This window comes from Triticum aestivum, chromosome 5A (genome assembly GCF_018294505.1).
Source record: "Triticum aestivum cultivar Chinese Spring chromosome 5A, IWGSC CS RefSeq v2.1, whole genome shotgun sequence".
Lineage (NCBI taxonomy): Eukaryota > Viridiplantae > Streptophyta > Magnoliopsida > Poales > Poaceae > Triticum > Triticum aestivum.
In genome coordinates this window covers 563,350,169-563,373,273 of record NC_057806.1, presented here as the reverse complement: position 1 = coordinate 563,373,273, position 23,105 = coordinate 563,350,169, and the positions used below count along the sequence as shown (strand labels likewise).

General features: G+C 46.9%; 1 protein-coding gene and 1 long non-coding RNA gene across 2 annotated transcripts; one reads left to right on the top strand and one right to left on the bottom strand.

Annotated features, from left to right (window-relative positions):
- The first annotated feature begins 10,204 nt into the window (after positions 1 to 10,204).
- Positions 10,205 to 15,625, top strand: LOC123104796 (uncharacterized). Its single transcript, XR_006450514.1, has 4 exons — positions 10,205 to 10,464; positions 10,715 to 10,801; positions 10,922 to 11,047; positions 15,060 to 15,625. It is a non-coding gene; the product is annotated as an uncharacterized lncRNA (long non-coding RNA).
- On the bottom strand, positions 11,508 to 13,506 carry LOC542985 (serpin-Z1C-like). The gene is made up of 2 exons (NM_001405500.1): positions 13,024 to 13,506; positions 11,508 to 12,434 (listed from the first exon to the last, which is right to left on the bottom strand). Exons 1-2 carry the CDS (start codon positions 13,432 to 13,434, stop codon positions 11,649 to 11,651), a joined length of 1,197 nt encoding a protein of 398 aa, NP_001392429.1. The 5' UTR covers positions 13,435 to 13,506; the 3' UTR covers positions 11,508 to 11,648.
- Positions 15,626 to 23,105: the final 7,480 nt, after the last annotated feature.

Sequence of the window (23,105 nt, the reverse complement as noted above, 5' to 3'; positions counted from 1 at the left end):
AATATGAACTTTTGTCTTGAATCTTATGGATCTGAATATTCATATCACAAGTAAGAAGAATTACATTGAAATTATGTCAGCAAGCATTACACATCAAAAATTATCTTTTTTATCATTTACCTACTCGAGGACGAGCAGGAATTAAGCTTGGGGATGCTTGATACATCTCCAACGTATCTATAATTTTTGATTGCTCCATGATATATTATCTACTGTTTAAGGCAATATTGGGCTTTATTATCCACTTTTATATTACTTTTGGGACTAACCTATTAACCGGAGGCCCAGCCCAGATTTGCTGTTTTATGCCTATTTCAGTGTTTTGAAGAAAAGGAATATCAGACGGAGTCGAAACGGAACGAAATCAACTAGAGAAGTTATTTTTGGAAGGAAACACACCTGATGGACTTGGACCCCACGTCAAGGAACGAACGAGGTGCTCACGAGGGTGGGGGCGTGCCCCCCTAGGGCACGCCCCCCTGTCTCGTGGGGCCCTCGTGGCTCCCCTGACGTGCTTCTTCTGCCTATATAACTCCATATACCCTAAAACTTCTAGAACGCAAGATAGATCGGGAGTTCCGCCGCCAGAAGCCTCCGTAGCCATCGAAAACCAATCTAGACCCGTTCCGGCACCCTGTCGGAGGGGGGAATACTTCTCCGGTGGCCATCTTCATCATCCCGGTGCTCTCCATGACGAGGAGGGAGTAGTTCTCCCTCGGGACTGAGGGTATGTACCAGTAGCTATGTGTTTGATCTCTCTCTCTCTCTCTCTCTCTCTCTCGTGTTCTTGAGGTGATACGATCTTGATGTATTGCGAGCTTTGCTATTATATTTGGATCCTATGATGTTTCTTCCCCCACTACTCTCTTGTAATGAATTGAGTTTCCCCTTTGGAGTTGTCCTATCGGATTGAGTCTTTAAAGACTTGAGAACACTTGATGTATGTCTTGCCGTGGATATCTGTGGTGACAATGGGATACCACGTGCCACTTGATGTATGTACTCTCTTCTTCAATTTGCACAAAATTATGTATATCCCTCAAAGCAGCTTGTTTCTTATGAGCAGGGAAATATTTAGCAGAGAAGTAATAAATCATATCCTGGGGACTACGCACACAACCAAGATCCAGAGAATTAAACCATATCTTAGCATCACCCTTTAATGAGAACGGAAATATTTTGAGGATATAAAGGTAGCGAGATTTCTTATCATTAGTGAACAGGGTGGCTATATCATTTAATTTAGTAAGATGTGCCACGACAGTTCCAGATTCATAGCCATAAAAAGGATCAGATTCAACCAAAGTAACTATATCAGGATCAACACAGAATTCATAATCCTTACCAGTAACACAGATAGGTGGAGTAGCAAAAGCAGGGTCAGGTTTCATTCTAGCATTAAGAGATTGCTGCTTCCATTTAGCTAATAACTTCTTAAGATCATATCTATCCTTGCAAGCAAAAATAGCTTTAGCAATTTCTGCTTCCATAACATAGCCCTCAGGCACAACAGGCAATTCATATTTATTAGGGGGAGAGTCTTCATCATCACTTTTATCAATATTATCAGTTTCAATAATTTCATTCTCTCTAACCCTAGCAAGTTGTTCATCAAGAAATTCACCAAGTGGCATAGTAGTATCAAGCATAGAAGCAGTTTCATCATAAGTATCATGCATAGCAGAAGTGGCATCATCAATAACATGCGACATATCAGAATCAATAGCAGAAGCAGGTTTAGGTGTCGCAAGCTTACTCAAAACAGAAGGTGAATCAAGTGCAGAGCTAGATGGCAGTTCCTTACCTCCCCTCGTAGTTGAGGGATAAATCTTGGTTTTTGGATCTCTCAATTTCTTCATAATGATAAGCAGATATAAATCCCAAGTGACTCAAAGAATAGAGTTATGCTCCCCGGCAACGGCGCCAGAAAATAGTCTTGATACCCCACAAGTATAGGGGATCGCAACAGTTTTCGAGGGTAGAGTATTCAACCCAAATTTATTGATTCGACACAAGGAGAGCCAAAGAATATTCTCAAGTATTAGCAGCTGAGTTGTCAATTCAACCACACCTGGAAACTTAATATCTACAGCAAAGTGTTTAGTAGCAAAGTAATATGATAGTAGTGGTAACGGTAGCAAAAGGTAATGATAGCAAAAGTAATGTTTTTGGTATTTTGTAGTGATTGTAACAATAGCAATGGAAAAGTAAATAAGCAAAGAACAATATATGGAAAGCTCGTAGGCAATGGATCGGTGATAGAGAATTATGCCAGATGCGGTTCATCATGTAACAGTCATAACATAGGGTGACACAGAACTAGCTCCAATTCATCAATGTAATGTAGGCATGTATTCCGAATATAGTCATACGTGCTTATGGAAAAGAACTTGCATGGCATCTTTTGTCCTACCCTCCCGTGGCAGCGGGGTCCTAGCGGAAACTAAGGGATATTAAGGCCTCTTTTTAATAGAGTACCGGACCAAAGCATTAACACATAGTGAATACATGTACTCCTCAAACTACGATCATCACCGGGAGTGGTCCCGATTATTGTCACTTCGGGGTTGCCGGATCATAACACACAGTAGGTGACTATAGACTTGCAAGATAGGATCAAGAACTCTCATATATTGATGAAAACATAATAGGTTCAGATCTGAAATCATGGCACTCGGGCCCTAGTGACAAGCATTAAGCATAGCAAAGTCATAGCAACATCAATCTCAGAACATAGTGGATACTAGGGATCAAACCCTAACAAAACTAACTCGATTACATGATAAATCTCATCCAACCCATCACCGTCCAGCAAGCCTACGATGGAATTACTCACGCACGGCGGTGAACATCATGAAATTGGTGATGAAGGATGGTTGATGATGACGATGGCGATGGATTCCCCTCTCCGGTGCCCCGAACGGACTCCAGATCAGCCCTCCCGAGAGGTTTTAGGGCTTGGTGGCGGCTCCGTATCGTAAAACGTGATGAATCCTTCTCCCTCATTTTTTCTCCCCGAAAGCAAATATATAGAGTTGGAGTTGAGGTCGGAGGAGCTCCAGGGGGCCCACGAGGTAGGGGGCGCGCCCCCCACCCTCGTGGCTAGGGTGTGGCCCCCCTGGTCTTCATCTTTTGCAAGGATTTTTTATTATTTCCAAAAAGATGTTCCGTGAAGTTTCAGGTCATTCCGAGAACTTTTGTTTCTGCACATAAATAACACCATGGTAATTCTGCTGAAAACAGCGTCAGTCCGAATTAGTTCCATTCAAATCATGCAAGTTAGAGTCCAAAACAAGGGCAAAAGTGTTTGGAAAAGCAGATACAACAGAGACGTATCAGTACACCAAAGACACACTTGGCCGGGTTAAGCATCATGTTATAAACCCGGAGATTATCAAAGGTTTCCTTCAAATCATCTATCAATGTTTCCTTCATTCTAGACTTCACCACGATATCATCCACATAAGCATGAACATTGCGCCCAATCTGAGTATGAAGACAATTCTGCACACATCGTTGGTACATCGCCTGGGCACTCTTGAGCCCAAAAGGCATAGACACATAGCAGAAGGCTCCAAAGGGAGTTATAAAAGCGGTTTTCTCCTGGTCCTTAAGTGCCATCTTGATCTGATGATAACCCAAATAAGCATCCAAAAAACTCAACCGTTCACAACCCGCCGTAGCATCAATGATCTGATCAATACGAGAGAGAGCAAAAGGGTCAGCTGGACAAGACTTGTTCAAATCTGTGTAGTCCACACACATGCGCCAAGTGCCATTTTTCTTAAGTACCAGCACCAGGTTAGCCAACCACTCGGGATGAAAAACCTCGATAATAAACCCAACCGCCAAGAGCCAGTCTACCTCCTCACAAATGGCCTTGCGCCTTTCTTCGTTAAAACGCCGAAGAAACTGCTTGACCGGTTTAAACCTAGGATCAATATTAAGAGTGTGCTCAGCGAGTTCCCTCGGTACACCTGGCATGTTAGAAGGCTTCCATGCAAAGATATCCCGGTTCTCACGGATGAACTCGATGAGCGTGCTTTCCTATTTTGGATCCAAATTAACGCTGATGCTGAACTGCTTGGATGAATCACCAAGAACAAAGTCAACTAGCTTAGTCTCATCAGCCGATTTAAACTTCAGGGCTGGATCATGCTCTGTAGTGGTTTTTTTCAAAGAAGTCATGTCCGCCGGATCAACATTGTCCTTATAAAACTTCAACTCCTTCGTTGCACAAACCGACTCAGCATAAGCCGCATCACCTTCTTCGCACTCCAAAGCTATCTTCCGGCTCCCATGTACCATGATGGTCCCCTTATGACCCGACATCTTGAGCTGTAGATAAACATAACAGGGCCTTGCCATGAACTTAGCATAAGCCGGCCGCCCAAACAGGGCATGATAAGGGCTCTTGATTTTCACCACCTCAAAGGTCAATGTCTCTGATCTAGAGTCATGATCATCTCCAAAAGCAACTTCCAAAGCTATCTTACCAACCGGATACGCCAACTTACCAGGCACCACACCATGAAAAACATTGTTTGACGGTTTAAGATTTTTATCTGTCGACCCCATACAACGGAAGGTTTCATAATAAAGGATATTGATGCTGCTCCCTCCGTCCATGAGCACCTTGCTGAACTTATACCCTCCAACCTAAGGTGCAACCACCAATGCCAGATGACCCAGATTATCAACCTGGGGTGGGTGATCCTCTTGATCCTCTCGACTCCACACAATGGGCTGCTCAGACCAGCGCAAGTAACGAGGCACTACTGGTTCAACGGAGTTTTACTGCCCTTTTATGAAGTTTCTGATCCCACTTGCACAAAACTGTGGTGAAGACATGATACTGCCCACTATTCAACTGTTTCGGGTTACTCTGATATCCAGACTGCTGCTGCTGACTCCCCTAACCAGACTGTTGATGGTAGCCGCCTTGATTGCCTTGACTGCCTTGATGACCTTGGAACCTAGAACCTGAACCGCCACCATCGTAACCCGGACCCTGTGAACCGGATCCTGGACTGCCTCTTGGTCCATGGTTGCTTTGAAAAAGATTTGAATTCTTGAACTCCTTCATGATGTAACAATCTTTCCAGAGATGAGTAGACGGTCTTTGATGTGTACCATGCCTCACACAGGGCTGATTTAACAGATGCTCAATATTCATGCCTGATCCTCCGGTCTGTGGGGGCGGTCTAACCTTACGACCCTGGCCATTATTCTGTGCATTGGTATTTGCCACAAAGTCCAAACTATTATCAGCTTTGCGCTTACCGTTACCACCTTGACTCGCCGTCGGGTTATGCTGCTGCCCTCTGGTGTTGTTGTTCTTCTTTCCCTTTCCCGGTTTGTCATCATCAGACTCGGGGTCTTTGGTACTATCAGAGTCAGTGTACTTAACCAGAGCAGCCATGAGTGTCCCCATGTCATTGCAGTGACGTTTGAGCCACCCTAATTTTTGCTTGAGGGGCGTAAAACGGCAATTTTTCTCCAACGTCAAGACTGCTGAGTCCGCATTGATCCGGTCTAACGAGTGCAGGATCGTTGAAACCCGGCGCACCCAGTGGGTTGTCGACTCACCTTCTTCCTGGACATAGGATGCCAAATCCATAATTGACATGGACTGCTTGCACGTGTCCTTGAAATTCTGGATAAATCAGGATTTTAACTCGGCCCATGACCCAACGGAGTTAGTCGGTAATCCCTTCAACCAAGTACGAGTCGTTCCTTCTAACATCATGGTGAAATACTTAGCATATGCGGCCTCATCAACATCCAGCAGTTCCATCGCCATCTCATAACTCTCAATCCACGCTTCAGGAGGTAAATCAGCCGTGTAGTTGGGTACCTTATGGGGACCTTTGAAATCCTTGGGCAACCTTACGTTACGCAAAGCCGGGGCCAAACACAGCGGACACAAAGACCTGAAAGTTACACCTATCTCGATTGAAGCCGTTGGATGAACCGGAGAAGGTTGACGGACCGCGTATTGCGCCGCTAGCTCGGCCTCTCGACGTGCTCTACCTTGGTCCATCACGTTCTGAGCATCGGCCCCACCGCTTGCCGGGCTATGGCCACGAGGCGAATTACGATTCCGCGCACTGCTTGACACGGCCGGCTCATCAATATGTCTGATGTAACTCCTGCTTGGGCGGGGGGTGGAATGAATCCTCTCACGGCTGTACGAATAAGCCTGCTGCTGAGCCAAGGCTATCTGAAGAAGCTCTCTATCCCGCCGCGTCTCAACTACTACTGGGGACTCGCCTTCGACTGGGAGAGCCGCCAATCGTGAAGCGGCGGCGACCATGTTATCTAAGGGGTTAGAGTAATGACCCGGCGGCGTCGGCACATGCTATGACATCGGTATATGTTGCGGTGGGTTATTGCCTTGATGAGGCGGGTCCATCGTGCACGGTTGAACAGGCGCCCCTGTTCCTGGTACTTCAGTCCGGTTTACCACTGGCTGGTTACTGGTCCCTGCTTCGGGCGTGTTGACGAGGTTTCTCGCCTAGTAAACTGAAGGTAGGCTGTCTGATGCCTTCTCCTCATGACATCATTCGATGCATTCTGATCCAGCATAAGCCAAAAAGACTCCGATTGAACCCACTGCGTCTGAGCCTCTAACTCGGCCCGCATCGTGGCCATTCTTACGTCTTCGGCTACCAGGTATTCCCTGGCTTGAGTTATCTGGTCTCACCTTGGCAATTTCCGCATTATGCTCATCCCGGTTTGCCGCGCTAACCTCGGTCGTCATCAGTGTTGCTAAAGTGTCAAGTAAACCAGACAAGACTTGAGCCGGCGGGCGCGCAGGGCCTCCTGCCCCGGCCACCATTGCCGCCGCTGATTCGGAGATTAACACCGCCGCAGTTGAAGAATTCTTCCATGGTTGTGTACCAGCCATGAAGATTGCAACTCGGTTCAGTGGCTCGTGGGGATCCGGAATACTGTCGCCATCGGAATAGCCCCCAAGCTGGCCGTCTTGCAGCTGGTACAATGACTCGATTTCTCCAGTAGATGACTCGCCATCGGAGTAAACGACGGTTTCACCACCAGACACCGATCAATCCTCAGATTCTGCCCCGTGGATGACTCCCACGAAGGCACGCTTCATGGGAGGCTGAACCAGGGCGGATCTCGCGCACTGAGCCGTCTCGATGATGTTGGTGCAGATGTCCGGCTCAGGGCCCGGTTCGCTGATCTACCGATGAAGACGTGAATTCCACCAAAGGGGACCCGGTACCCGTACTCAATGGAGCCGGCCTCGGGGCCCCAGCCTGCGTTGTCGATGTAGAGCTTGCCGCGGGGACTCTTGGTTACTCGGCCCATGGCGTATCCCTTGATCCCTTTGAAGCTGCCCTTTAAGAACTCGAAACCATCGTGCGATAGCCCCACGGTGGGCGCCAACTGTCGTGGAATTGTCACGGCAGATGTCCTAGTGTGAGGACTTAGTCGTGGAGCCATCGTGTTGAGGTTAACTTAAAGGGGTTAATCAGGACAAAGGACACGAGGAGTTTATACCGGTTCGGCCCCTTACGATGAAGGTAAAAGCCTAGTCCAGTTGTGATTGGAATTGATAGGGTTTCGATGAACGGGGAGCGAATACGCTTGACCCGGCTCTCGACCTCTTGTTTCTTGTCCCTAAACCGCCGCCCGGTCGTCCCTTTATATACACAGGTTGATGCTCAGTCGGTTTACAGAATCCCGGCCGGCTCATAATCATGCCCGACTCGATATCTACTCTTTCCTAACGTACAATACAAGTCATACACCTTATGGCGGTTTACATTTATGGGCTCTAACCCGTCCCTGGGCCCTGAGTCTTGTTATTACGTTTCTTTACTAAAGCACCATCCTTTTTGTCTTCATGGGCTTCAATACAGGTGCTTCACTATGGGCATAACCCGGCCCCTCCAGGGCGGTTTATGCTCAATAGTTATATCCCCAACAGATTCCGTTTGATATTCCTTTTCTGTGAAACACTGAAATAGGCAAAAAAGCAGCAATTTGCACTGGGTCTTTGATTAGTAGGTTAGTCCCAAAAATAATATAAAAGTGCATAACAAAGCCCATTAAACATCCAAAACAGATAATATAATAGCATGGAACAATCAAAAATTATAGATACGTTGGAGACGTATCATTTGTCGAGGTAGCCGAGAGCGTGGGTGGTAGAGCCATGGTCAAGGTAGCCCTGCGAAGAATGCCGTGGTCGATGTCGAGTCGGGGTGGCCGGTGTTGAGGAAGTCACCGTGGAGCTGCGGGCGCAAAGAGGCGTCGAGTTAGTCATGGGCCCAGTGGTGTCGAAGTAGTGGTGCGCCGGGAAGAAGATATTGTCGATGACGCTTCGCAGCGGGTTTGCCAAGCCCGGGGCACATCGTAGACGAAGGCACGCACCGGTGTTGCCAGCACCGGGCATACGTAGACGGACGAAGACGAAGTTGACGAAGCGCCGCACAAGACTTGACAGGTCCGGGGACACGTCGTGGACGAAGGCATGCTTCGGTGTTGCCAGCACCAGGCATGCATAGAATGGGACCTGCACCAGCTGTACGCCATGTCGAAAAAGTCAGAGAAGCCAGCAGAGAAGGACTCGACGACGGTTGCGGTGCCAATCGACACGGGGCCGATGTCGCTCGCGATTGTCGGAGTAGACGAAGTGGTCGAGGTAGATGACGGTGACGCTGGCGACGGGCTGGTGCTGGACGAAGACGAAGGGGGTGGACAGGCGGCTGCGGCGGCGGCGACCGAAGAGCAGCGACGATGGCAGCTAGGTAGGAGCGCGACAGCGATGCTCGAAGGAGGCGAAGAACCCAACATCATGACGAAGACCAGCGCGGACGGTGGCGTTCCCGCGCCAAGGGAGATGGCGCGACACATACCACAGGAAGTCGAAGCGCGGGGACGGTGAAGTGGACCGCGGACCGTGACACTACGACGATCCGAAGAGCGACGCTGCGACGGCAGGCATATCAGGGCGACAACGGAAAGACCTCAGGGCGGCGGCGGTGACCACGGATCGCTGCGCGACGGCCCGGGGAGGCGGCGCAGCAACGAAACCCGGGTCGATGCAACCGCGGGAACGACTCAGAACGGCAGCGTGACCGCGTGCCACGCTCGCTACGGCCCGAGGAAGCGACGCAGCGGTGGCGCAATGGTCGGTGCAGCCCGGAACGGCCGCCGTCCGTGCATCGGTCGCTCGCGTCGTTCTGCGCCAACCATCGTCACCTTGATTGGATCGGGATCCTCCTTCCACGTCGTCTCCATCCAGCTCGATTGCAACCAGGTGCATCTTTTTCTCGGAGGATGATGCGTCCCGTGTGGCGTGTACTAGTGCAACACATTGGCCGTGCCTTGCATGGCTAGCTTGGTCACCAGCGCCATACAGCGCGACCCAGGTGCTGTGCACGTCGACCGATGCGCGGACCGCGGCCGTTCCGGGCTGCTGCATGTCGTGCCAGACCCTCGTGTCGGAGAAGAAGCTGCGTAGTTGTGCCGATGTTGGAGTAGAGGCGTGCGGAGGTCGATGCAAACCGATCGTAGATCGGAAGACAAAAAAAAACACCGATTGGAACCATCGGCGAGGAACCATCGGCGAGGAAGTGAAAAAGAAAAACAAAGCAAGTGCTCGGGAAAAAGACTCTCTAAGGCAGTCGGTCAACACGACCGGCAGACGAACCCTAGGTACGGGCGGCGCGGCCCCGGCAGCGGTCATGGAGGCCAACCGCCCCGAGGGCGGTGCGCGGGTGCGAAAGCGGCGGCGGTTAGGGTTTGTTATCGATTAGGCTGATACCATATTAGAAGGGAGAGACGAGTTTGATGAAATAGTTCGTCATATTGCTTGAGCCCCGTGGACATATATATAGGAGTACAAGGATCAATTTGAAGTACAAGACAAGGCAGGATCAAATCCTAGTATATTCTATACTTTCTAATAATCAATATACTCAGCAAGGAGGAAAGAGCTTTAGGCATGGACTTCTTATTGTATTGCGGAAGAATGAAAAACACACACACATTTTTTAATAAATTGTTTCGACCTTTGCTGTACATATTTATGGCAGGGCCGGGCCCATAGGTCTACAGAGTGTGTGGCCCGCACAGGGCCCATAATTTTTAGGGGCTCCAAAATTTTTATATAGGCCTAGGTATATTTTCTCCTGGGTGCTGGGCCGCTCTTGGCACTGGGCCGGTGGAGCCTGGCGCTTCCGCGCGACTCCGCGTGAGGCCGCTGCTCGATGGGATGCCTCGATCAGAACAGAACGGGATCCCCCTCGATCGCATCCAGAGGAAATTGGCAGATGAGAGGGTGCATCCAGACCAGATCAAAATTGATCGCATCGCGTCCAGAGGAGGCGGCGGGCGACACGACGACAGGCAGGCCAACGAGCCTTCCGAGTTCCGATTAACTTCGTCTGAACTCTGATGAAGATATTCCTCTCGCCATCGCCATAACAGGTAGATCAACAAATCATGTTCCTCTACCCTTGCTAGTCATGTGTCAGCATGTGTAGCATCAGTCGTGGAGGGTTCCCCGTCTTGATTTGATATCGGCAAGAGTTAGAGAATCCATCAGTACTTGCATGGTCCAGGCCCTAGTTTAAGTGTTTAACTACTCCTGCCAGCTGCCACTGGCTTGCCCTCCTGATTAACTTTAGATCCTACATTTCTACACCTAAGTCCTAAATCCTAATTAACTTTTTGGCAGAGATGGTTACTTCGTTGGAGATGAGTTCTTGCCTCCTTGATTAAAGATCATAGTATAGCAGTTCATCTAGACAGGACACAAGACTAGGTGAGTTAGATGGTTCGTCCAATTGCCAAACATTGGCGCATAATCTCTAATTGATATCTGTTGACAGCTGCCCTATCACTTTAATTTTATTTTATTCATCTTTTGTATCTTGTTTTTCAGTAAAACAGATTTGAGTCATCATGGGGAGAAGATTGATTACGAGGATATCATTGAAGATTTCACTTCAAAGAATACTAAAAGAATAATGTTGTTCAAATAAATATTATACAACCAGGAGTTGAATAGGTATGATTTTTTATGTAACCAATTGTTATGTAAGACATTATATCATACGCATTATAATTGCTTGTTAGTTCTTTTTTTTCTAGTTAGATAGGGCCCATTTTTTAGTCTTGCACAGGGCCCCAGATTTTGCCGGCCCGGCCCTGCAAATCGATCAACACAATCGGCCCTGGGAGCTCCAACACCAAGGAGTTAGTGAATCTAAAGATAAGCGGGGATATGAAAAACGTAAGAAGAAGAGAAATTGAAGAGCATATTCAATCTCAAAAAGTGGCCATTGGCAGTTTTTTTGTGAAAAAATATAGATGTTAATGACGATGAGATTCATGTTGGATAGTACTAATCAAGATGACTTAGATTTTCCTTTTGGCATGAGGTAGTTCTTCGAGAAATCCACAGTACCGCGATGATTAATGAAAAAACAGTCCAATTGGTTTTCCTTTGCACAACAAAGCAAGCCATTATTAAAAGGCAATTTATTGGATATTTTAGCATAACCATTTATTCGATTTATTGTATGGTTAACATGACTGACTGTCGAAACCCTTCCCTTACATGTAATGGCTGAGGGCAACTGACAACACACACTTTCAGAGCAAACACATTACGAAGATAAGAGGGGATTGACCACATGACCCATGAATAGGACCACACCAGAGATGTCTTCCCGGAGAAGGAAGAGGAAAGGGTGATCCGCGATGAAATCCATGACCGAGGGCGGCCTTGCCTGTAGCAGGGCCATTTTAATGGCAGTTGATGCCGCGGCCTCAGTTCCTTGTTCGTTCACTTCCACAAACGCTTGGTGGAAAACAGATGAGACACGAAGACCGTGTGCCATTGGGGAATCCACCATCTCGGAAAAATCTGCTTCATTGCTGAATGGAAGCTGGAGGCCCAAACATTTGAGCAAATCAGATGCTTCAGTTTCAAATGATATCTTGAACTTGGGGAGCTTGAATTGCCTAAGTGCAACCCTCTGCCTTGGGATATGCCGCTCCAGGAAGTCTGGTTCAGCACTCAATTTTTCGGCCAAGTTTGAGAGACCACCTGGTGCTTCTGGAAGAAGGATATACATGGAGAACTGCCTCTTGTCCCCACCTTGCTTGTAGGGAAGCTTAAGTACCTTCAACCCATCAGAAGACGAAAGGTATTGGTCATCCATGCTGGACATGAATGGTGTTTGAACTGAGCTCCCATCAGGAAGGTAGAAGTAGTCGTTTTTTGTTCCAGATGAATCAAACTGATCTGTCCAAGCCCCTTTGAAATAAAGGGCATTGGCAAGAACAAGTTTAGTGGTATTGTCAACAGATCCTGATGGGAGAATGTCCTTGATGCGACCGCTTGTGACTTTCTCTACCCATGAGTTCACTTGAGTAGCAACTTCAGCGGCCTGCGCCATGGAGAAATAAACAAAGGTCAATTACGTAATGAAAATAGATTGACAGTACTGCTGCCGCCAACCTTTGAACAAACAAACAGAAAAGTCTTTCAAAGAACAAAATATAATTGTTATGCTAAGAATGCAAAGCAGCATACTAGCGTTTTTATAAAGCATTTCTATAGTAAAATTTTCAAACACATAGTAAAATCATCACATACAACGACGGATGACAGAGAAACAATTCATATGAGCATACAAACTTAAATGGTCATTACCAAGCCAAAATACTAAACGTATGTACCTATAGGAAGTTGGAAACAGTGCTAAAGCTGCTAGTGTAAAAAATAATGGTATACAATAACCACTAAATTACAAATCTAGAATGTGTATAAGATTGATACAGACCTCTATATTACATCAGCACAAAACAAGCACTTTGAGTGAAGCAATGGCATGCCAACATGTACAGGCGGCTGAAGTAGTTAGTTAAGCATGTCATTGTTTCTCTCAAATGTACATAATTATGTCCGTTAAAAAATTCTTTAACTCTGTTTTTGTTTTCTGGTAAGAACCGAGCCCACGGGTGGGGGGTGGTCACCTTAGTTTGGAAGTCCACGGATTGGGTGTCAGCCTTGTACTTGCACACTGCAAGCTCTTGGAAGGATGGCTTGAGGGGCAGCGACGCGTCCACGAAGACACCGTTGGCGAAGGCGACATGCGGACCTCCAGCGGAGGACGCGTCGGCGAGCACGAACTGCACCACCTGCTCGGCGAGCGCGTGGAGTCCTTCGACCTCGCCTGTCCCGAGTGTGGCGACGAGTTGGTCCCGAGTGGCACTGCCCGCGCCAGCGGCGAGGAGGCTAAGCGCGACATGGAGGGAGACCGGGGAGAAGACGGCATTGCTGGCAGCAGACTTAGGGTTGGATGAGATGGTGGAGGCGAGACGGAGGGCGAAGCGGGTCTGGTGCGCGATGGAGAGGCGGACGTCGGTGGCAAGGGTGGTTGCCATGGCTGAGGTGGTGGTTTGTTGGGTTTTGGTTAGACCTGAGAGGAAGATGGAATAAATGGGAACTTTGGAGGTGCTATTTTCATGGGTTCTTGTGGCTATTTAAAGGGAGCCACATGCCCACTGTTGTGCAAAGGTTTGAAGCATCTGCAGTGTGGCCAACAAAACCACAAAAGCAATTTGGGAAGGCTCTCGATCAATTGCGCCATAAAGGAAGATAAGTGGTTTGTTTTCTCTCATTTAATTATTCATCGTCCAGTCATTTCGTATATACGGGAGAAACCTGAACCAATCCTTATCTAATTCTCAAAAAATATAAAGGAAGATAAGTGGTTTGTTGTCTCTCATTTAATTAGTCATCGTCCAGTCATTTCGTATATATGGGAGAAACCTGAACTAATCCTTATCTATTTCTCAAAAAATATCCCATCCTATCCCGGGTAAGTGTGCGGCTTTCAGTCTTATCTTCCCGCACGTATGAATTATGTAGAACATCAGATTCATCTGAAGATTGGTACACGCCTCGTGACATGTTCGTTTTAGAAGCATGGTGTTTTATTAAGATCACACAACGAATTAGTAGTATTCCCTCCGATCCATATTAGTTGTCACTGAAACTTGAGCGACAACTAATATGAATCGAAGGGAGTACTAAATGCCAAGCTTAAGATAGTGACGCCAATGTGTAAAGTATCAAAGAAGATTTGCATTGTAAATCATGATATAACATGATTGGGATTTGCATCACTTGCCGTGGGGTGTGGGCTTGGCTTGTGGTCATGTGGATGACCCCCCCCCCCCCTCCCAAGATGACGAAACAGATAATCCATGCTTGTCACCACTTTTCCCCTAGAACAACGCTCTTCATCACTTTTCCCTTAGAACAACCAATTTACTTGGGATTACCATATGTCTCGTGACCTTTTAGTTGTTCATTTTAGAGGTATATCATTTTCTTAAGATCACACCGCTGATTAACGAGTAGTACTAAATTCAAAGCTTCAGATTGCGATGAAAACGTGTAAAGTAGTGATCTAAACGCTTTTATATTTCTTTACAGAGAAAGTACATAAGATTTGCATTGTATTGCATCACATAACAAATTTTGGATTTTCACCACTTTTCGTGTGGTGGAAGCTTAGCTTGTGGTCATATTAAAATGTTATGATCCAAAACGGAGCATGATTTCATTCCTTAACTGCTCCCTGGCATACTAAAGGATGGCGCTACGAAAGATGACAAAACAATCTGTCTTTTCCATTGCGTCTGCTTGTTGCCATGGACCTTGCGTTCAGAGATGTGCCACCTCTTTCTAGTGTCATGTACATTGGTCTGATGCTGGTCTTGGTATCGCTCTTTGTCATGTACATATCTCACTACAAACAATACATGTATACACAAAAAAATTGTTTTTGTCATTTACCTACTCGAAAACGAGGAGAACTTAAGCTTGGAAATGTTGATATGTCTTCAATATATCTATTTTTTTTATTATTTCATGCTATTATATCATCAATTTTGGATGCTTTATATGCATTCTTATACTATTTTATATCATTTTTTGGGACTAAACTATTAACCCAGTGTCCAGTGCTAGTTCTTATTTTTGCTTGTTTTTGACTTTTCAGAAAATCAATACCAAACGAAGTTCAAACACAATAAAACTTTACGACGATTTTTTATGGATCAGAAGGGACCCTAGAAGGTTTGAGAGGAGGCCAGAAGAGCTATGAGAGAGCGACGAGCTCATGGGGCGTGCAACTCCGTTCGACCTAATTCCAAGCCTATAAATTCATAAATATTCCCAAGCTAACAGAGAGCCACCCGAAGCACTTTCTCCGCCGCCGCAAGCTTCTATTCTTCGCGATCCCATCTGGAGGCATTTTTTGATACTCTGTCGGAGGCGAAAACGATCACGAAGGGCTTCTACATCATCTGTGTTGCCTTCCGATGGTGTGTGAGTAGTTCACCACAGACCTACGGGTCCATAGCTAGTAGCTAGATGGATTCTTTTCTCTCTTTGATCTTCAATACAATGTTCTCCCCGATCTTCTTGGAGTTCTATCCGATGTAATCTTTTTTTGTGGTGTGTTTGTTGGGTTGTTGGTTACTATGGTGAAATCTATAACATAGGACTGAGTAGATTGTCGCTTTAGAAGCAACAATGGAGAGTGATCAATCAAACTTTCATTTATGAGCTTGGTATGATTTCTAGACGATTGTGCCAATGGAACACTGTACTTAATAGTGGTTCTATAGCTCAACCTAAGGAATCGTAGGTCCTTCTAGTGATTCAATACATAACAAAGCTAGCATGACAGATGCATTGAAATGCAAATGATACACGTGGATCTGAAGTTGTCAAGATCCAATGGGATGAATGCTATACCACAAGCTGAGCATTGACAAGCACCGGATTGCCATTGGTGTAAATGAAAAATGTGCTAACTAGATTATTGACTCTAGTGCAAGTGGGAAACTATTGGAAATATGCCATAGCGGCAATAATATTGTATTATTATATTTCTAGGTTCATTATTAAGAATTTATATTTCATGTTATAAATGTTATGATTCTGGAATGTGAGATTCAGTGGAAAATCCATAAGCACGTGTGGAATGACAAAGGGTAAAATAGCATTCTTAGTCTCGCATCTGAAGTTGTCAGTGATCATGTTTTCTGGATCCTAGAATATCTTTAAGAGTAACATAGTCGTAAAACAACATTGAGAGGTTGACTTTAGAAGAACGATCATATTGAATCAGCCAAAACTTATTTATTATACTTTGAGATAATATCGTCAGAAGTCAATTGCTATAACACGGAGTGTTAATGTACATTTTAGTTCCTTAGACCATAAGAGTATCATAGTCACTTCCTATCATACAGTGGACTTTGGGGTTGCTCAAACGTCATCTATAATACGGTGATCATAACAACAACTTATAGGTTCATCAGAAAGTTTGACAAGGGATTAGATAGCTCAAGAGTGGGATTTGCTCCTCCGGAAATGGAGAGATATTCTTAGAACCCTCTCCATGTGAAGACATCATCATCGTCTGGCGAAACATAGGTGACTATGTCATGGAGATGCCGGAAGATTTCAACGAGAAATAAGAACAAAACCGGTAACAAGGAGAACGGTATAATGAGCATGTGTATGACTCAAGAGGATACTGACACATCTCACCTTGGGTTTTGTAAAGTATCTCGAAGCAAAGGGAATATCACATGATAATCAAAGGTTCACTCAAAGGCCATTCATGTACTCATAGGGATTGATATGGACGTCCAGGTTCCGCTATCGATCACTAAACAAAGGGGGTTTGTTTATGTCTATGTTTTATCGAACCTACAGGGTCACAAGTTTAAGGTAATCACGATCTGCTGAGTGTTGGTAGGACAAGAGTGTGACGCCCCCGATTTGACCGTACACTAATCATACACGCAAACGTGTACGATCAAGATCAGGGACTCACGGGAAGATATCACAACACAACTCTACAAATAAAAATAAGTCATACAAGCATTATATTACAAGCCAGGGGCCTCGAGGGCTCGAATACAAGAGCTCGATCATAGACGAGTCAGCGGAAGCAACAATATCTGAGTACAGACATAAGATAAACAAGTTTGCCTTAAGAAGGCTAGCATAAACTGGGATACAGATCAAAAGAGGCGCAGGCCTCCTGCCTGGGATCCTCCTAAACTACTCCTGGTCGCCGTCAGCGGGCTGCACGTAGTAGTAGGCACCTCCAGAGTAGTAGTAGTCGTCGTCGATGGTGGCGTCTGGCTCCTGGGCTCCAACGTCTGGTCGCAGCAATCGGGTATAGAAAGGGGAAAAGAGGGAGCAAAACAACCGTGAGTACTCATCCAAAATACTCGCAAGCAAGGAGCTACACTACGTATGTATGCATTGGTATCAAATGGAATAAGGGTATCATATGTGGACTGAACTGCAGAATGCCGGAATAAGAGGGGGATAGCTAGTCCTATCGAAGACTACGCTTCTGGTGACCTCCATCTTGCAGCAGGAGAAGAGACTAGATGGTAAGTTCACCCAGTATCATCGCATAGCATATAACCGATGATCCTCCCTTCGTCGCCCTGTGAGAGAGCGATCACCGGTTGTATCTGGCACTTGGAAGGGTGTGTTTTATTAAGTATCCGGTTCTAGTTGTCATATGGTCAAGGTACAACTCCGGGTCGTCCTTTTACCGAGGGACACGGCTATTCGAATAGATCAACTTCCCTGCAGGGGTGCACCACATAACCCGTCGATCCCCTTTGGCCGGACACACTTTCCTGGGTCATGCCCGGCCTCGGAAGATCAACACGTCGCAGCCCTACCTAGGCACAACAGAGAGGTCAGCACGCCGGTCTAATTCCTATGGCGCAGGGGTCTGGGCCCATCGCCCATTGCACACCTGCATGTTGTGTACGCGGCCGATGAGCAGACCTAGCCTCCCTTATCGTAGGCTTTCCAGTCCAACCTGGCGCACGCCGCTCAGTCGCTGACGTCACGAAGGCTTCGACTGATACCACGGCGTTGAGTGCCCATAACTGTCCCCGCGTAGATGGTTAGTGCGTATAAGCCAGTGGCCAGACTCAGATCAAATACCAAGATCTCGTTAAACGTGTTAAGTATCCGCGAACGCCGACCAGGGCCAGGCCCACCTCTCTCCTAGGTGGTCTCAACCTGCCCTGTCGCTCCGCCACAAAGTAGAAGTCGGGGGCCGTCGGGAACCCAGGCCCACCTCTACCGGGATGGAGCCACCTGCCCCTTTAGCCCCCATCTCCGAACAGTATCATGAGTAATGTAACAGTATAAAGTATATAGTATATGCCCGTGATCACCTCTCGAAGTGATCACGGCCCAGTAGTATAGCATGGCAGACGGACAAGAGTGTAGGGCCACTAATGATAAACTAGCATGCTATACTAAGCATTTAGGATTGCAGGTAAGGTATCAACAGTTGTAGCAACAATGACAGGCTATGCATCAGAATAGGATTAATCGGAAAGCAGTAACATGCTACACTACTCTAATGCAAGCAGTAGAGAGAAGAGTAGGCGATATCTGGTGATCAAAGGGGGGGCTTGCCTGGTTGTTCTGGCAAGAGAGAGGGGTCGTCAACACCGTAGTCATACTGGGTAGCAGCGGCGTCGGTCTCGATGTCTAGCGAGAGAAGAGGAGGAAGAAACAATAAATATAATGCAAACAAATGCATGATGATGCATGTCATGACAGAGCGTGATGCTAGGTGTGCCTTAACGCGGTACGAGGTGGTACCGGTGAAGGGGGAAAACATCCGGGAAAGTATTCCCGGTGTTTCGCATTTTCGGACAGATGAACCAGAGGGGGAAAGTTATGTGTTCGCTATGCTAGGGATGTGTGGCGGATGAACGAGCTGTGTATCCGGATTCGTCTCGTCGTTCTGAGCAACTTTCGTGTACAAAGTTTTTTCATCCGAGTTACGGATTATTTTATATGAATTTCCAAAGTTTTAAATCATTTTTGAAATTAACAGAATTAAATTAATTTGGAAATGCCATTATGATGTCAGCATGACATCAGGGTGATGTCAGCAGTCAACAGTCAGTTGACTTGGTCAAACTGACGCGTGGGTCCTGGTTGTCATTGACTTAGGTTAACTATACAGGTTAGTTAGTTTAATAAGTGATTAGGTTAATTTAATAGATCTAATTAAGTTAATTAAGTTAACTAATTAATATTTTTATTATGTTTTTTATTCTCCTTTTTTAACAGGGGCATGGGTGGGGGCCCACTGGGCAGTGGCCCATAGGGTCAAACGGGCGCGGGCGGTGGGTCGGGTGCGGGGCGCCAGGACGCCCGCCCGTAGAGACAGGGGCTGTCCGCCTCTGGCGAAAGTGGCAAGGCCACGGCGAGTGGCCGGAGTGGCGGGAGCCAGAGGCGGAGACGAGCGAGGTGGCTGCGGCGTTGGTGCCGGCGCCAACCGCAGGGGAAGGCGACGGGGGGCGGAGACGGTAGCTGCGGCAGGGATGGGGAAGGGCAGCAGCGATTAGCGGCGGTCTCGCGCGGCGCAGGGGGCGCGGGCGCACAAGGCGGCAGGAGCAGCAGAGCAAAGGGGGCGCTTGGGAGATGGTCGGGCGTAGGGCGCGGCCGGCAGGGTCTGCAGCGCGTGGAGGCGAGGCGGCAGTGGCGCGCAGCGGCAATGGCAGAAGTGGCAGCAAGCAACAGGCTCGGGGGGGAGGAGAGCAGGGCGGCGCGCGGGCGGCGCAGCGCGAGCGAGCAGCGCCGTGGCAGAGCGAGGCGGGGCTCGGGCGCGGGGGCACGCCGGGCGCGGGAGGCCACGGCGGCGCCGGCGGAGCCGCGGGGAGGAGGCCATGGCGTGAGCGCGAGGAAGAGAGGAGGAGGGGGAAGCTCACGGGGGCGGCGTAGGGTTCGTGGCAGTGGGGGTTGAGGAGGAGGACGGGGACGAGGCGTCGTCGCGGCGTCGGGGAGGCGGACGCAGTCCGGTGGGGAGGAGGACGGGGACGCGGCGACGAGGTCCGGCAACGGCGCGGCAGCTTCGGGGTGCCGGCGGCAGAGTCCAGTGGGCGTCGGGGTCAACGCGGTTGTCGGGGGCGAGCGCCCTCGATCCAGTTCCACACGGGGGAGGGAGAGAGATCGGGGGAGTGGGAGGGGTTACGCATCAGAGGGGGGGCAGCGGCGACGGCGTGGTGGGATCGATCCCGATCCCATCTGGATCGGAAGGGGGGAAAGTGGGGGGAGAGTGGGGCGACGGGGGGGGGGGGGGAGTGGCGCGTAGGGGTTAGGGTTTCGGGGGCGTGGGGGGTTAAGGCGACGGGGTGGGCCTTGGCCCATTTGGGCAGGCCAGCTGGGCCGGAGCCCAGTGGGGGTGCTGTTTCCTTTTTTTTAGTTTTGGTTTTCTGTTTTTCTAACCTCTTTTCTTTTATTTATTTTTCTTTTTTGTTTTATTTTAATTTTGTAAAAATATAATTTCAACTCCTAAATTTAGCATTGCCACTAAACCCACTGCCATAAAAAGATTTACCCTAAACACAACAGTTTAGTATTTTACATAATACAAAAGGCATTTAATTTAATTGTTTTATCTACAGTTTTATTCATCTTATAGTATTATAAATATTTTATAAAAGTGTGGTTTCTCCACCATAATTACCTACGCATTATTTGGCACAACTTGAACATTTTAGTTTTATTGTTTGAAAAGTTTTATTGTCCCTATATTTTAAAATTTGAATTTGAATCTGTTTCGAACTAACTCGAGATTAGCAACTATAATCGAGGTGACATGGCATCATTAGTAGAGGATCACTATAGCTTAATTACCCGGGCGTCACAATTCTCCTCCACTACAAGAAATCTCGTCCCGAGATTTAAGAGGGGAAGTGCGGGGAAGGAAATAGGTTACGAAATCCTAGCGGGTCTTGTTGGTCTTGGTTACTCTTCTCGAGGAGGTCGATCCATTAAGTTGATCTTCTCCAGGTCATCATGATGAAGTCGGCATCCTTTCTTCGGGAACTCCATCGTACTTACGAATAGGTAAGGGGCAGGTCGATAACAATAGGATGCTATAAGGGGTAATCATCTGGGGTTATCCCATGAATGAACACATGACTATCTCTGGGGTTGAACAAATGAAACACATCAAGAGCAAAGTAAGACGGTACAATAAGAAGTTTCAAGCGGATAGACAATCGTTCAATGCCTAGTCAAAAGGTGAAAGGGGTTTCAAAGCAACGGATTAATTATTGTGTCCGATGCCAGAATTGATGATCTCATCGGGAGGTGGCTCATGAATTATATACGAGCCCACGCGGGAGGAATAACTTTGGGAACAATGGGTGTACAGGAGAGTCAGGTTTCGATCCTGTGGAACTATGGGTTATGGGCCCACCATGTGGGCTAAAAGTAGGAAGGGTGATGACGTCTTGCACGATCATGTAAGTAAGGCCTGTTAGAGGGTAGCCTGTCAGTTATGTTGGCAACAACGTTGTTACCAAGGGCGAGGGACGAAGAGAATCCTTTTCCTGCTCATTGAACGAGGCGGACCATTAGGCAAAGTTCTCTTCCATCGGTGGATACCGGAATGTCATCAACAATAGTAACAGGTTCTTACTAACAAAGTTGTACACCGAGGTGCTTACAAAAGCAGGAGAATATTACTGCTTAGATCATATAGCTCACAAGAAAGATTAAACCAAACAATGGAAAGGAAAACATATGTATCAGATTAAACAGAACAATGGAAAGGAAAATGTGTTTAAACACATTTTTTTGGGGTATATCATTCCCAAGGACAAGCAAAGCATGATTTCCTTGACAGGATATAATGTAGAAAACCCTTTAGGTAAGGGGGGGGGGGATTTCATGACATTACCCATACAGTGGTGTTTGGGTAATTGAGCAGGAAACATTTAGCATTGGGCTTCAAATGTTCTCTTTGAAAATCGGAGTACCACAGACATGCTTCGAGATAGCATTGACATGGTCTTCAATCAAAGGTCAGACTCTGGATACACTAAGGGATTCATCATTAAGCCAAGGAGAGGATGAGGAGGTGGCTGATGGACTCAGCAATAATTCAACGAGGTATCCAAAAAGATGGATTTCCACAGTTATGTGAACAAGGAGATAACATTTGTCGAATCAAATGATATGATGATGTATGCTCAAGGAAAAACATACACAATTAAACATTAGTTGAAAAGGGTGCCCAAAGTATGGCCTTAGGTAGCATGATCAATGTTAGAAAGGTGATTCAACAACCAATAGTCTAAGAATGAAATATCGACCATTAACTTGGAAGCAATACGGTGCTAGAGACACGAACAAGTTTGTGTTGAACGGAAGGCAATAAAGTGGTCGATGATAACACAAATCATCGAGGGCAAGGAGGGTACTTATCATCGTGAATTCAATCGATATCTTGGAAGGGGTCAAAATGTTGATGATGATCATGACACATTTGTCGAGAGGTTACAAGAAGATGTAACCGATCGGCGATGACTTCAAGTCAATGGAATGATGAAGCGAGAAGTTATCGAAACCATAGGTATGACACAAACTTGAAATCAGGCTTGTCATTCAAGGACAATTGTTATGACGAGGAAGATCGACGTAAGATTAGCTCATCGTCGAAAGCTGTGCTCTGGGAATAAGGACCGGGTGGCACAGTTTAAACTTTAGCACAAGGTGATGGCCGATCAGGCTAGGATTGACATGCTCGAGTACAAACTCGTGAGTAAAGGTGATTACTAAGAGTTGTTTAATCGTGGTGCGGACCCGATTTAGTTATCGGTGTCCTTGAGTGACTAACAACTCGGAACCAGGAAACATTGGAATCAGTGAGGATTACTACTCGATGAAGGCTCATAATAAGCAACATGGTTCGATGATATTATCAAGATACCAGAGGGTAACACTCGGAGGTAGAGCAAAATAGAGGGTTGACAAGTGTATTGATCTACAAAATACAAGTACTTTAACTTGTCCGAGAAAAGGAATCAAGGAATATCAACATGGCCGAACCCATAGTTGCAAGGGATCCAATTCAAAGACACCGAAAGAATTATCCAACTAATTAAAAGTTTTTCAAGAAGCTTCCATGATAAGTTCCACATCAGGTCCATGGGCATGAACACAAAGTTCAAGGTCGACTCCC

Bases quoted from the DNA above. Each gene is read 5' to 3' on its own strand.
- LOC542985 (NM_001405500.1), bottom strand. From the start codon at position 13,434: ATGGCAACCACCCTTGCCACCGACGTCCGCCTCTCCATCGCGCACCAG. The intron at 12,435-13,023 runs GTGACCACCCCC...TCCATGGCGCAG, and splicing joins CCGTGGACTTCCAAACTAAG to GCCGCTGAAGTTGCTACTCA.